Here is a 15,777-nt window from a genome sequence, read left to right as displayed (position 1 = left end):
CCTCGTCATTAATACACAAAATTATTTTTTCTTTTCCTTTACAGGTTTTCCTTTTACGTCCTTCTTTCCTTTCTTATCTTTTGGAGAATTCTTTCCTTTCTTTCGTAATTTTACCAGTTCTTCAAATCTCCCCAATCCTTTCCGTACCATCATTCCACGCCACCATGCCTGAATCTGAAAACAAGGTAAACCCAAACAGCATCAGTGGGTATCACTACGAACTGGGGGAGGTTACATCCCTTTGTTCTGACGTGTGGTCTTAAAGATGTGGAAAATGGAATGTGATTAGAACTCTAAACCTTATTTTCTCTCTTTCTCCATTGACCAGTCATCCATGAATTTAAAAAAAAGTTCTTAGTGTTTTTATGCACTAGGCACTGTTCTAAACCTTGGGCAAACAGCAGTAAAATACCGATGTCACTGACTTTGTGGAGCTCACACTCCAGGGAGTGGGAGAGACAATAAACTACAAATACACGAATGTGTTAAATGCCCTGGAGATGACAGTGCAAGGGAGGGGAATCAGGGGTGCCCCTACCCTGCCTTCATCTTATGACTGAACTTCCTGTGTCCCTGCCCATTACAGCCAGCCCTCCCCTACCCCTCACTAGATCCTATTCCCTCCCACCTACTCAGGAACATCCCTCCTCTAGTAGTAAGACTCTTTGAGTGTCTAGCACCCAGAACTACAAGAAAATTCATTTCTGTTGTTTAAGCCACTCAGTCTATAGTCTGTTGTTGTGATAGCCTGAGCTAACTAAGGCAGTCATTTTTCCAATGAGGCCTACCTTAACTATCCATTTAAATTAAAATCCTACCCCCTGGCTGGTATGGCTCAGTGAGTTGGGTGCTGGCCTGTGAACCAAGATGTTGCTAGTTCAATTCTCAGTCAGGGCACATGCTTGGGTTGTGGGCCAGGTCCCCAGTTGGGGGCCCGCGAGAGTCAACTGATCAATGTTTCTCTCACACATCCATGTTTCTCTGCCTCTCTTTCTCCCTCCCTTTCTCTCTCTCTAAAAATAAATAAAATCTTAAAATAATAAATCAAAATCCCACAACACATACCCACACAACATCTGGCAATCTCAGCTCCCCTCAGCTTGAACTTTTTTCCAATACCACTTTACACTTTCTGACTCAGTATATAATTTAATGTTTTATATTTCATGTCTTAATTCCCATGACACTAAGCTTCAAGCAATATGAGGATAGCAATATTTGTGTTTGTTCCATGATATATTTCCAGTACCTAGAACAGTGCCTGGCACATACAGGAAGCTCAATAAATATTTGTTGAATGAATGAATGAATGAGTACAGTGGGGGTATGCTATTTTATGTAAGGTGGATTAAGGGCAGGTGTGAGGATATTTGAGCAGAGACTCAACTAAATGAGGGCAGAGTATAGTCCGGATCAGGGGGAAGTGTCTCCGGGCAGGAGGATCCAGAGGTGAGACCCTGAGGCAGGAGCATGCTTGGATGTTGGAAACCATCAAGGACCCTGTTTGTGACTCAGGTGAAGTAAAAATGGGAAAGAGGAGATGGGGAGTGAAAGCAGCAGATCAGTTAGGGTGGTGATTGTTCAAGGGAACAGTATTGCCCTCTAGAGGCATTCCGAAAATGTACAGGGCTTTTCGTGTGAAGGTTTAGTAGTCTTCAATTGTGTGGCATGCACCCTGATCCACCAAGACTTCCCAAGGATGTGCATGCAGGCTCGCATCGTTTGGAAGCAATCCATTCCCAAATGTCACCTTCCATATGTGCCCTTTCCTAAAAGGTACCTGCCTAGGAACACAACTGCTGACTCTCTGCTCCCACCTCCCTGTTCACAGCGGTCCCTCTGGCACACCTCTCATCCACCTGCATCTGATTAGGGAGTGTGGCCATGGACTCCCAAAAGAGGGACAATTCAAAATAGTACTATTGATGTTGGCCCTAAGAACAGGATAACCAATTGCTTTGCCTTCCAACTCTTTGCCTTCAAGAGAATTGAAGGTAGACCCATTGATTTGTCTGCTAAGAGCCTGTTATCTGATTTGGGGGAGTATAAATCTGGGAAAAGTCCAGGATACGTGTAATGCATTGCCATTTAAAACAAAATGTAGGCAAAAAACACTTCTTCCATTCTTGTCAACTTATTTACGTGAACAAGGTTTCTCAGCACTTCATCTGTAAAATGGAAAACAGGCGTAGAACTGACGCCTAGCCCTGTCTCACTCTAGCAGTAAGTAATCCTGAGGTATCCCTGTGTGAGCATACATAAACTATGTGAGAAAGTTTCTCTCATTTGTATCTGTACTTCACAAAAATCCTATAGGTCAAATACTTAAACATCAAAATATGTAAGAGATGTTATATTGTTTTGGTCAATTTTATACTACTAATAATTATAAGATGACTAATAAAATTTAATAATCCAGAACACTAAAAACACTATGGTCACACACAAAAATTTAATTTTAAATTTTAATTTACATAAAATATTTTTTTGCCTAGAAGTTTGAAACATGAAATACAAATGACTTAAAATAATATGACTAATAAAATGTTTATTTTATTTTAAGCTAAACCTTAAGACAAACACACACACACACAACATTAAGATCAATTCTGAGGGGGAATGGAATGAAAATACATGTTCAAGATGAAAAAATTATGGCAAGCTTTCTGCCTGTAAACTAAGAGCTTGTTCGAGTACTTTGTAAATTGATGTTGACTGACATATCAAATCAAAATGACATTTATATTCCATTGGATACACTTAAAATATTGGTTTAAGAGCTCCATTTAAAAGTATCAATATTTAAAACTCACTGGAAAGTATATCTTTTGCAATAATTTAAACCCAGTGGCAAAAAAACTTAAATACAAATTTTAAAATGTACAAGAAGGTATATGGTTTTTCAAAAACGTTTTTAGGGAAAAAAGTGTTATTTTTATTCTTCTAGTGTAGTCATTCCTGTGTGTATGTGTGTGTGTATTTAAAATAAATATTTTCATAATTTTTAAAATAGAAATGACTTTTCTTTTTCCTTAATGTTGTAGCTCAGGCATTACTTTGATTTATTAAAATCATGTGTTTTTGGTAGGTTATGTTACCTGAGTTTCATTTCAGGGAAGACGGAACATGTCAAGTTCAGCAGAGGAAGGCCGACCCGCCTGTGTGGTGGCAGCGTCAGTCTGCTGCGGAGTGGATGGTGTGTTTTAAGGGAGCAGGGGTGGAAGCGGGGACGTGAGAAGAAAAGGGCTTGGATCAGTTGAACAGGGAATCCTGAATGTTGACTGAAGTGGACACAGTCCTGGTCCATCTGAGGTACCCTGTGTCTCCAGAGCTTGGTGGGCAAGAAGGAGAGAGACAGGGCTCTTAGCTCTTTGATCCTAGTTAGTGGCAGAGCTGGCCTCTGGTCTCAAGGCCTCTGCTCCAGGATGCTTTCATTTCTGATTTTTCAGACGTATCTGACTGACTTTGTTAGTACCAGCTGTTCACTCCAGTGAACAGCCTAAGGATTTTAGGTCATTTTCGGATTTGGAATTTCAGTTCTTTTGCCAGATTGTTGGCTTCTTTTCTGACAAGGACATAAGGAACATAAAAGACAAAAATGCCAGGATGATGTTCAAAATTCCCCTGCTTAGCTGTGAGTAAGGAAATGAGTCTCTACCCTTGAGGACAAGGTACAGATGTGACAAGAGAGAAGCCTCATTGGATAATCTATAATACATGTAACACGGACCCCTCTCCAAAGCAACTATGAATACATTATCTGGAAGTTTTGCTGATTTTACCTTTGTTGCTAATACTTTCATATATCTTTCCTCCTTAAGGTATGTGAATATAGCCTCTTTGCCTTTAGTGCACACTTCTATTGGGGGTTCTTCCATGGGATTGCCCGTCAGTGTCAAAGCCTTTAGATTCACCAGACTGTCTAAATCTTGTGGAAGTTGGGTGAGCAAGTTGTCCTCCAGCAGTAATTCTTTCAAAGCTGAAACAATTTGTTTAAATGATGGATTTGTCTTAAAAAAGGAGGCAAGATTAAAACATGAATTCTCTAGTCTAGTCACTTAGAAATGGTTGTTTCCTATTGCACCATTCACAAGAGACATCAGATCCCATGAGGCAAACCCAAGTTCTCTTCTTTAAAACAAGTCCAAATTGTTGGAGCCAGTGTAATCAAGAGTGAGAGACAGGAACATAGGAAACACCGAAATATTCTGAGAACGCTCCATTCCTCCAGGGACAAAGGACAGGATAAAAGTGTGTGATCAGGAGCATTACTAAGGAGTACTGCATACCCACCCCTAGCCCCTAATATTTCAATATCTTGTGGGCAGGTAAGAGCTTCCACTCATATTTCTTCACCCTTCGTTCATTAAAGAATAGTCATAGTTTGGAACACATCTATAAACCTGAAGATTCAGCACACTGCGGAGAAATTTTTTTAAAAAATCTGGCCCTACTAGGAGCTCAGCAAAAGCTTATTAAATAAATGAATGGATTAATGGATATACAAATCACGGGTTAGCCCAGTGGAAAATGTTTGAGTGTTTACATGTGAGTCATATATGACTTTTCATGTCAATCATGTAGCTCCAAAAGCTCCCACTCCTTGCTGACATCACCACTCTGATTCAATACTTTTCCTTTTCTTCAAGTGACGGAGTGACCTAACGTGAATTTACTGTAGCACTGCAACTCCCAATTCTGGCATGGGGCACATGCTCAGTAAATTATTTTCAGTGGTATAATGACTACATGGGTGAATGCTAATTTTCTTAGTAGTTGCCATTTACTTTTATTTTCAATTCCCAATAAATAATCTGCCTTTGTGAGGCTCTTAGCTATACTAGTCAGGCACCTGACCTTCCCCACATCACAGGTGAGCCCTGCAAGAATGTCCAACCTCTCTAAACACTAAAGCAAAGAAGCCTTCACTATGGAAAATGCTGGCCTCAAACTCTGCTAGGCTGTGGACCTACTAAGCTGCTTCACCTTGTGCTTGGCAGATGGAATGTGGAAGTTGCTTAAGCAGATTGTGGCGGCAATCAAGAATTTCCAGGTTAGGCATTGACCCCAAGGTTACTGGCAAGTACTCCAGATAGTTGTTCTCCATATACAGCTCTTTGAGATTCTGAAACAATATGACAGTATATACTGTAATGATCCTTAAGCTGAAAAATGACATCATAACTAGAATCACCTGTGAGTTCCCAAGGTCTTTTAATGAGGGTTATTATGTGTTACAATAAAGGAAAAAAAACATGTAAAGGACCATCATCAAAAAATAAAGTTATTTTTGAGTTAAGCCATTAGATGTGGTTCCCATTTATGTAAGGGAAAGAGAACATGGGAATCCAGTGTTTCCATCCAGTTCTTTGTTTCACAAGAACTTAATGGAAAAATAATTTGGATTATTTAACTACACACATCATTTATCCCTTTCAATAGCTAATTATCTCAGATGGTAATTAGCCTCAAAAGTGTAATTTGCTCAACTATCAATCCAACATTGCCCAAGTGGAAGTAGCCAAATGTACAGATAATAAGTTAACAACTTTCAAATTTACTGGGCAAAAATTTGTTTATATTTCACCCTAAGATTTTGCAGAGTGTGGCATGGCATATACGAGGAGTAAGTTGATGAATGGAGTTCTGTGAACACAGAGCAGAGGAATGGAGAACCCTGTGTCACAGGTGGGAAGTATCTGTGTCATACATACCATTGCGCAGTTAAATGCCCAGGATAATGGGCAGCCCACACTTACTGTATCAGTATTAAGAGTGTAGTACCAGGAGCATGAAAAAAAAAAAAAACAATTCTTTAAAGTATGCGTATAGATAAAGACAAACTGGTATGGCTACTTCAAGTGAAGTTATCTTGTTTCTTTGCTAGGACTCGGCACTGTGCAGTGGACCCATCTTCCCTGAATCTGGTGCAACAGTGAAACAGACCATGATTGCCCTTCTACCATGTAGAGTGGGAGGTGTTATTGCCCCATCCAAAATGCAGGCTCCCAGTCATGTCATCTGTATGATAATTTAACTTCAAAATAATACAACTTTCAGGGGCAACTTATAAAAAAGTGGAAAGTAAATGAAAAGAAGTGTCATTTAATTTATGCAAATAAAACATGACAAACCACACAGTGGAAAGAAATATGGCATAACATACCCAAGAGCAATCACAACAAAATGTTCTTAGAGTATAAATCTGAGGGTAACCATTCGGGAAGACAATGGAAGCTTCAAGTATGATAACGACCGCCTGTTTGGAGCTGGAAATCTACTATGGTTGATTCCAGACACAGCCTGTGGGGACACCACCATATTTTCTCAATATCAGGCAACTTAAGGAATCAGTAGGCATGTAGTTCTTTAACTGCTACTTTGAAGATGCTTACCTGTAGTTTCCCAATGTGATCTGGCACATAGGTGAGCTTGGTTCCCTGATCTTGCCCAATGTATAATTTCTCTAAAGACTCTAAAGAAAAGATTTCTTCTGGAAATGAAAGGAACTGATTCCCAGTTAACCCAAGCGTCTTCAATTTTGAAAGTGAGCCGAAGCCTGCAGGTAACTAGAAGTATTCAGAAAAGATAAGAAAAAATCAGGTCAAGATTTTTTTTTTTACAGTAAGAAAATAAGTTGGACTTTTAGTTTTGAGGCAGATTTTTTAAACAAAAAATAGAGCAATTTAGCAATTCCTACATATGACAAGTTTGCACATATGTCTGCAGAGATAGTATTTAAACTTGTAGATCTGAAATCTGGAGTTCCACTTTTTCCCTGAACTTCTCTGCTCTTCACTTTTATGCACTGCTTTAAATTGGAGCAATTTTTAGCCTTTATTGCAAATTTTTGAACAGTAGTGTAGCAAATGTTTGATATTATTGAAAAAAAAAGACTAAAATCATTAGTGTAATGCAATTATAGTCATAATTAAGTTATTAGAACTGACAAATTTAGTGACATGATCTCTCACACTAAAAGGCTTTAACTCAGCATTTTTTACAAGTTCTATGATCTTTTATCAGGAAATAGAGTGTCTGAACAGTGCTGCCAGCACAGGTTGTGCACTGCACAAGTCCAAGGGTGCAGAATGGCATGGTGGCATTCAACAGCCCTGTAGCTGCAAATGCACTTATGTGTTTTTTACGTTCAGTATGATTATGTATTAGTTTCAGGTGTACAGCCTAGTGGTTAGACAGTCATATACTTTCCAAGTAGTTCCGCCAATACTTTAAGTAACCACCTGTCACTGCATATAGTTACTACAATATTATTGAATATATTTGCTAGTCTGTACTTTACATCCCCATGACTATTTTATAACTACCAATTTGTACTTCTTAATCTCTTTACCCTTTTAACACAGTCCCCTAACCCTGCTCCCCTCTGGCAATCACCGGTCTGATCTCTGTATCTATGGGTCTATTTTAATTTTGTTTGTTCATATATTTTGTCCTTTAGATTCCACATATAAATGAAATAATATGGTATTTGTCTTTCTCTGTAGGACTTACTTCACTTAGCATGATACCTTGTAGGTCCATCCATGCTGTCACACACAGAAAGATTTCATTCTTTTTTTTTTTATGGCTGTAACTTAGCAACTTTGAAACTTCAGTAGAACTCTCAGATGCAAACAATGAAGGCTATTATATCTCGCCCTTTTTCTCCCCTCCAGGGAATACCAAGGCTTGTGTGCCCTGCGTGGGTTTTAGGTAGGCATCTCCCAGACTCCCAGACTTTCAGGGTTGGAAAGCCCTCTATTCTACCTTCTAATGTGGTGGTTGAATATATTTCATAGCTAACCATACAGCCCACAGTGAAACACCATCTCCTGGAATGAAAAGCTCATTACCTTGGATGAAAACCTCTAATCACCAGATTTTCTTCTTTTTTCAAGCCCAAATCAGTGTCACTATTATGTCCAACTATAGGTCTTTCTGGCCCTCTGGAACCACATGGAAAATTAGCATTTTAAAAATGTGTGACACTCTCATCTATTGGTTATGTTAGAAATGCTGATTTTCTTGAAGGAAAAAAAAAAAGCCTAGCTATACAAGGTCTGTATGGTATAAGTCCAGCTATTGTTAATATAATGGGAATGGTTTGAGCCACATCGATGTAACCTGGCAGCCAAGGAAAGTGGACTGGAATGCACATGTGTGAACAAGGACTTCACTGTACTAGTCAGTGGGGGCTGTAGAGCCATTGAGTGAACATGTGTACTGTGTGGCCATCGCATTCAAAATGACTTAGTGAGTAGAGCATCAAATTTTGCATTAAGCTTGACTATTTCTCTGTGGAAACTATTCAGGTGATTTAGAAGGCTGCAGCTACGGGCAACTGGTGATTGACAGCTTCATCACGACAACATTATGCATCATGTCTCCTACAGAGATTTTTTGTGAAATAGCAAATCACTCAGGTGACTCAGCCCTCCTACAGCCCAGATTTGGTGCCTTATGACTTTTGACTTTTCCCAGAACCAAAGTCACCTTTGAAAGGGAAGAGATTTCAGAGCATCTATGAGATTCAAGAAAATATGATGCGGCAGCTGATGGCAATTAGGAGAACTGTGGTCCCAAGGTGCCTACTTTAAAAGGGACTGGGGTGTTACTGTTCTATGTACAACGTTTCTTGTATCTTCTTCGGTAAATGTCTCTATTTTTCATATTACATGGCTGGATACTTTCTAGATAGACCTAGTATATCTCCATGTAACAATGGGGAATTGTAACTTACCCCACCATTCTTCTGACATTGTTTTTGTAACTGCTGACTCTGACTAATATGTAGCTTGTAGATAAACAGCATATTTGTAAAAGAATCCTAGGAACTAAGTTCAAAAGATAAAGACTCCTACCTTCAGGCACTCCAGCTCCAGATTTGCTGATCTCCAACGTAAAACCAGGATGATGCACACCAGACCATTGCTTGACCTGTTTCTAGGTCCTTATCAGGATGGACTGTGCTGTTCTGCACGTACAGAACCTTTCAAGCCCCTCCCTTGATCTCTTTATGCTGCTTTCTCTCTCTCCTTATAAAAACCTCCACCTGCACTGAGATGTTAAGATGGGCTTTGAGACAGGAGTTCCCCATCCTCTCAGATTGCAGGCATCAGAACAAACTACTTTCCCTCTCACCAGCACGTCTCACAGGTTTGGCTTTTGTTGTGGCAGACAGCCAGACCTGTGTTTGGTCACCTGTGTATGTGTATTTCCGTGTGACTAAAGATTAATAAGCGGCATCACAGGATTCTGCAATTTGGTGTTTTACTTTTTAATCAACACTACAATTTTGAGATTTAGCCACACTGGCAACTACAGCTCCAGCTTACTTGAATTATTGTGTAGGGTTGCATTTTATGAATACGTATACCACGATGTCCTTGTTAATTCCTCTACTGACATTTAGATGGTCTCCCCTTGCTGCATGATTATCAACAAGGCTGATGAACATTTCTGAACATGACACCCTGCTTCATCCCTTCCGGGAGCAAATTTCCCCAGGGGTAAAGCTGTGCTTGCAGTTTCCCATTAATGGACCATTCAGGTCTAAGGTTGTACAGGCCAGAAATCCTGCTAATAGCATTTTAAAAGAAATCCTGTTAGGAGGTGGTCTTTGTTAAAGATTTAGACCCTGGAGCCCAGAAGCTCTGAGTGAGAATCCTGTCTTTATCGTTGTAGGTATGAGGCCTCAACAAATTACTTAAGCTCCTCATGCCTCACTTTCCTCACAAACCATTGAAGATAATATTACCCTGTCAAAAATCCTTGTGAAGATTAAAGGAGATAATCCACATAAAACACTTTGCCCAGTGACTGCCATACATATTATAAACATTAGCTACTATTTATAATTAATATTGTTATTTGGGGAGAGTAGTGTAAATGATCACCTTGTTGGACATATTTGTTAACACCAGGTTTTTGGGCATAAAGTCAGTTGGAATTTGTGTAGACACAGAATCACACCGACTGAGGGCAGGGAGGGCCCTTACGGCGAGTGTAGTGACACCAGAAAGGGAATCAGTACCTGCCGTAGTTTATTATCATCCAGCGCCAGGACCTCCAGGTTCTTCATTACACACAAGTGCGACGGGCAGCTTTCCAGATGGTTCTGACTGAGGTCCAGGAAGCGCAGGTTGACCAGCCGCCAGAAGGAGCGCCGCAGCGCCCGCAGGCCGGTGTTGCTCAGGTAGAGCAGGTGCAGCGAGGTCCACCTGCAGACGAGGCGCGGCACCTTCTCCAGGGGGTTCCCGCTCAGCCCCAGCTCCGTCATCTCCGAGAGCTCCTCCAGGGTGCGCGGGATGGAGTGCAGCCGGTTGTGGGACAAGTCCAGCACCGACAGTTGGCTGCACTGGCACAGGGACTCGGGCAGAAAGTGCAGGTCGTTCCCAGCCGCGTAGAGCTTCCACAGCCTGTTCAGGTTCCCGATCTCTTCTGGGATGGCCGTTAGTTTGTTCTCATCCAGGTCAATGATCTCCAGGTTGTAGAGGACGCAGAGCTCCGGCGGGAAAGCTTCCAGCTGGTTTTGCTTCAGGTAGATCTCCCTCAGTTTGGTCTGGTTCACGATTTCCTTGGGCAGCGATGTCAGGTTGTTTCCGGACAGTCCGAGCAGCTCGAGGTGGTGAAGATGCTTACAGATCTGGACGGGGACCTCCCGCAGGTGGGTGCGGTAGAGGCGGAGCTGGCGCAGCTTGCGGAGGCTGCAGAGGACCAGCAGAGAGGAGGGGAGGAGGGGGTTGTCGCTCAGGTCCAGGCCCTCCAGGTTCCCCAGGCCAGTCAGCTGGGGACACAGCCTGCTCAGCTTGTTCTTGTTCAGGTAGAGGATTTTGACATTCTTTAGATACTGAATATCCGGAGGGATTTCTTCAATCTGGTTATTTTCCAGATGCACTTCTTCCAAGTCTTTTAATTCTAAAATCTCCGATGGAATGGTAGCCAGGTTCTGATTAGAACCATCCACGAAAAATGTTCTATCAGAGATTTGCTGTGGGTCATATTTTTGATGTATCGTAGAGGACTGTTCCACTGATTTCATAATGTTATTTGACATTATCTGGATGAAAAATTCAAATATTCAAAATCTGAAATAGTATGAAAAGAAAAAATCAGAGTTTACCTGCCACCAGATTTGGTATCCTTAAGAGAGACACAATTAAAATATAGTTGATTAAATTCAGTGCTTGACATTATGACACAACATAAAACGTAGGTTTTTGTGTTCTGTGTTAGGAGAGGAATTAAAGTGTAGACTCCTTTTTCTCCTAACGGGTGACTAATGTGAAGAAAAAAAAAGAGTATCTAATTTCAGTTTTTAAAAATGTCTGTCTTGGTTCTCTTTCCAGGTAGGAAGTAAAAATTTGCAAAAGACACTGAAAAAACACTAGGAAAAATTAATATTTTAATATACAGTACTTTTTTTTTCTTAAAACCACCAGAGAGTTGTAGGTGCAAGGAAGGTCAAAAGAATTAAATCTGCGAGATGGACTAGTCCTTCCTAAATAAGTGGAGACCAGTGAGCACTGTCATGCCTGGAGGCATTTTCAAGTTTGGAGACTGGCAGGTAGAGAAGCAAGCCCTCCATAGACGTAGGCAAAGGACCTTGAGGGACAAGGAGAAGCCAGCCAAACTTTTAACGGCCATGGTGGATTAGAATCTGGGGGAGCGTCAAGTGCAGAGTCAGTCCTTCCCACCAGCCAGTTCTCCCCATTAGACTGGGGCAACTCCGTGGCTTTAGCGGAGGTTGCAGGCTGGACTAAGGAGCAGAGAGAGATCCTGTCCTCTCACGGTCTTACCTCCCTAAACCTGACTAGGGTGAGGGGCCTGAATCCTTAAGCAATACACCTGAAATTGCAGTGAATTGAAATGAACTAAATCTGCAACCTAGAAAGAAATGAAGTGGAGAGATAAATTATGCCCATGGATTAGAACACTCAATAATGTTGAGATGCCAGTACTCTCCAAACTGCTCTGCTGTTTCAATATGATGCCAATAGATATCTCTGTGAGCTTTTTTTCTTTCTTTTTTGGTAGAAGTTAACAAGCTGACTCTAAAATGCAAAAGATATAAGACTGTAAAAGACAACCTTAAATAATAAGAACTAAATTAGCAGTCTTACACTACTAGATTTATAAGTCCTATAAATCCAAGATGTTAATACTGTATTATGGAAGACTAGGTCGTTGATCATTAACACACACACACACAAAAACACACACACAAAGCCTAAGGGAGAAGACTCGGGTGGTGGCCAGGTTAATTGGAGTAGCAACTTTAACTCACCTCATAGGTGGGGGTGGGGGGCAGGTGGGTGGGGGATGGTGGAGTGGGGGGCTTTCCTGTTGGAGTACGGGGCCTCTCCTCTAGCACAGAAGTCCAGTCCCTAGATGGAGGGGGTGTGTTTCCAGCCCTACACTTAGTATCACTGCAGCATGCGATATAAGAGTATGCGGTTCAGATCCTTGTTACTATATACATACCCTCAAAAGGAGCTCTGGGGTGGTGTTTCTCTCTGTTGTTTAAATAAAGAAAAAGATTTACCATTGATTAAATACACTAAAAATAGCTGTCTGCAGCCTTTTTATCATTTGGTCGTCAGACAGATTAATGCTGTTCAGCCCTGTAAGATAACATCTCCTGGTTCCTCAATACAAACTACTGAAATGCTGAAGGCTCCTAGATAGTCCACAGTATTCAGACTTAGGTGAAAACATAAATGAAAATAAAGAACACACAGTGTAACACAAGGGAACTCAATTTCATTTACATGACCCATTCTCTTTTCTGTCCGTACACTCCCTTCCTTAGTTGTGAAGCCCTTAGGACATTGGATTCTGGGCAGCATCAAACTGTCTTAAGAACAAGCCTCAGTCAGGTCTGTTGACCACAGAAACAGAGTTTCAGTCAAGCTAAAGGTAACATCTTGACTTCAGCTGTGTGTCAGATGCACCTTGAAGGCAGGATGACTCTAGGGACCACAACCTCAGGAAGCCAGACGAAATGCTGCCGTGGCTGACATCAGCACCAGGCGCACCAACTGTCTACTCCCTAAGCTGCCCCAGTCCGTCAGTAGCGCCTGCGACCCCACCTCTGGTAGACACAGTGGTTAATGAATGATTCCCACCCCCACCCCCACTGTGTAATCCATCCCCCGAAAGCCACCAGGGAGCTAGGTCTTTGAACATTAGCTTGCATGTGACTCCAGATTTGGCACCATTTCCTCAAATAACAAACCCATACTTTCCTGGCTGCAAACTTCTGTTTGTGTTTTACTGGGCTTTGATGTGAGCAGGCAAATGGACCCCTTTAGTCCAGTAGCACCAGGACACTCATGTGCTCCAGGCTTTACTTAAATTAACTTATTTAATACTCACCAGCACCTAAGGAAAAGGCACCACTATGATTCCTGTTTTAGAGATAAAGTGATTAAAAGAACTCTTCTTAGAACATAGTAGGAAGTGGGAGCAGAAGCAGAGAATTTTGCTTAACCTCACACAGGATTTTAGCATCATTTGTTCACAAGAAGCCTGGTTTTTATTAGAATAATTCTTCTTGGGTGTGACGTTTGAGGCTTGGTTTTTCTTTTTCAGCCTTCCAATCGTTATCTGGCGGGAATTCGCAAGGACTAGCTATCCTAATTAGGGTTAACACAATATGTCTGGGCTTCCAGACACATAAAATAACTTATTTCTCTTAACATTCATCTTGTTCCATGATGAAACCTGACTAGAATGTCAGAATGTATGTGTATTTATATTATCTCACCTTAATCAGATATATCCCTTTGTGTCTGGAACCAGTTTGGTGGCCTTCTGACAGCTATATATATATAGTATCATCAGTGGACATAATAAAAGGAGTTTGTAGGGAACACTTTGTGAAATATATGATTGTCTAATCACTATGCTGTACACCTGAAACTAATACAAACTATTATTGGAAATAAATAAGTGAATAAGAGGTTGTAAATCCAGGGTTTGCAATGGCTTTGCCAGTAATTCAGCCACAGTAAATAAGAATGGGAAAGATTGATTCTTTATTGGCTATTTTTTCCCTAGAAATTGCTACCTGAAAGTGGTCAAATTAACTCACTACCATCCAATATTACTGTGGTGTTTCTAAGTGGAATAACTTGCTACATCATCATTTTAAGGATCAGGGTTTGGACAATTTAATAATTAGCCCTTTAAAAATATGCCTATGGATTTTTTAGAGGAAGGAATGGAGAGACAGAAACACTACTTGGATGCCTCCTATACATACCCCAACGGGGGAATCAAACTCACAATCTAGGCATGTACCCTGACTGGGAATTGAACCCCCAAACTTTTGGTGTGTAGGACAATGCTCTAACCAACTGAGCCACACAAGCTAGGGGTAACAAACCCCTCTTTATGTAACTTTAATGCCCGAGAAAGACATTAAAGAAAATGATCAGCCCTCTCAACTTTACATCAAATGTTGATACTTTTGTTTCTAGTCTAATTACACACAACTGGATAGACAAAATTAGGCAAAATCGGGGTCCTGCAGTTAATATGGTGTGTGACTCTCTGATTACATGTTTAGTTAAAATTATTTCAAGAATTTGCTTAAAACTTCACCTGGGAGCTCTTTTTCCTCTAATATAGACAAGCTAAAAGTAGCTTTAACTGGCCTATGACTAGAAAATCATATAAAGGTAGTACTACCCTTTGCTTTAATAAAAATGTCTTGGAAACAATAAAGTCCCTTGAAAAAATGTTGTTTCCTTTCAATTAATACCAAGCTGAAGTTCTGCATAAACTTCTGCATAAAGTTCTGCATAGACATCGGTGGAAAATGCTGTATAAACAAGCAACTTGAAGGTGTACTTCCACCCGCACTGTGGCCAAATTATTGATCTGAAATAGCTTCTCAGGGCTTGTTTCCCTTCAATGGACTCAATAGTTGCATCTTATCTGTTTTAAAAAATGCTTCACCCTCAACTCCTTACCCCTACCATCAAACTATAGATCTAGTGACTCATTAACAAAGCCTTTTTTCCCCTTTGTTCTCCTGTTTTTAGAATTTGGTTTTTCAAAATGTTACTTGTATAGTGAGCAGGAGAGTCTTGGACACTATTTCACTATTAATCACTGACATACTTTCTCATATCAGCAGAAAATTAGAATGTAAACTTTTAATGAAACTCACTTTTTTATCCATGGGCCAAAATAATTTTTAAAATAACAGAGCACTCATTTTTCCATCTGTGTATTCAGTACCTAAACATGCATGTATGAGCAACCCTAGAAGCCAGCACTTCAGATACTTGCCAGAATACCAATCAGCACTTTATTCTGTGCCAGCACTTGCTAGCACCTCAGTTCAGCCACACCATAGTTGTGAACAATGGCTAATGGATGTTAAGTATTTCTGTAGATCCTTTGAGTTCTACCTCCATATTTTCAGGAAACAACTTACCTAGAAACTATGATCATAATTAAACACCATGCCATTGGCTTTCTAAATAGAGTTACAATAAAAGAAACAATAATTTGAAAGATATTTCTGGATCTTCTACAAAACTATAGTCAAAGATATGTCTATTAAGTTGCTTATATAAAGATATACCTAGTAAACTTTCCTACTATAGGGTGCCAGAGAATCATAAATGCTGCCTTTCATCGAAGCAAGGGGACTGTATACCTTTATGTTCTCTTTGGTTCTGACTTCTAGAAAGCTTGGATTTAAGTTAGACCTTTACTCTAGGTTCTTGACACAAAAAGCACCCAATGAATCCACTTGTT

General features: G+C 40.5%; 1 protein-coding gene across 1 annotated transcript; it reads right to left on the bottom strand.

The window, feature by feature from the left end:
- Positions 1-19: 19 nt before the first annotated feature.
- Positions 20-11,059, bottom strand: LRRIQ4 (leucine rich repeats and IQ motif containing 4). Its single transcript, XM_045851983.1, has 5 exons — positions 10,037-11,059; positions 6,396-6,569; positions 4,987-5,125; positions 3,783-3,979; positions 20-174 (listed from the first exon to the last, which is right to left on the bottom strand). The coding sequence occupies exons 1-5, from the start codon at positions 11,057-11,059 to the stop codon at positions 22-24; spliced, it is 1,686 nt and encodes a 561-aa protein (XP_045707939.1). The 3' UTR covers positions 20-21.
- Positions 11,060-15,777: the final 4,718 nt, after the last annotated feature.

The sequence above is a fragment of the Phyllostomus hastatus genome, unplaced genomic scaffold (assembly GCF_019186645.2).
Source record: "Phyllostomus hastatus isolate PE091 unplaced genomic scaffold, TTU_PhHast_1.1 phas_contig_86, whole genome shotgun sequence".
Lineage (NCBI taxonomy): Eukaryota > Metazoa > Chordata > Mammalia > Chiroptera > Phyllostomidae > Phyllostomus > Phyllostomus hastatus.
This window is presented reverse-complemented; position numbering and strand designations above follow the sequence as displayed.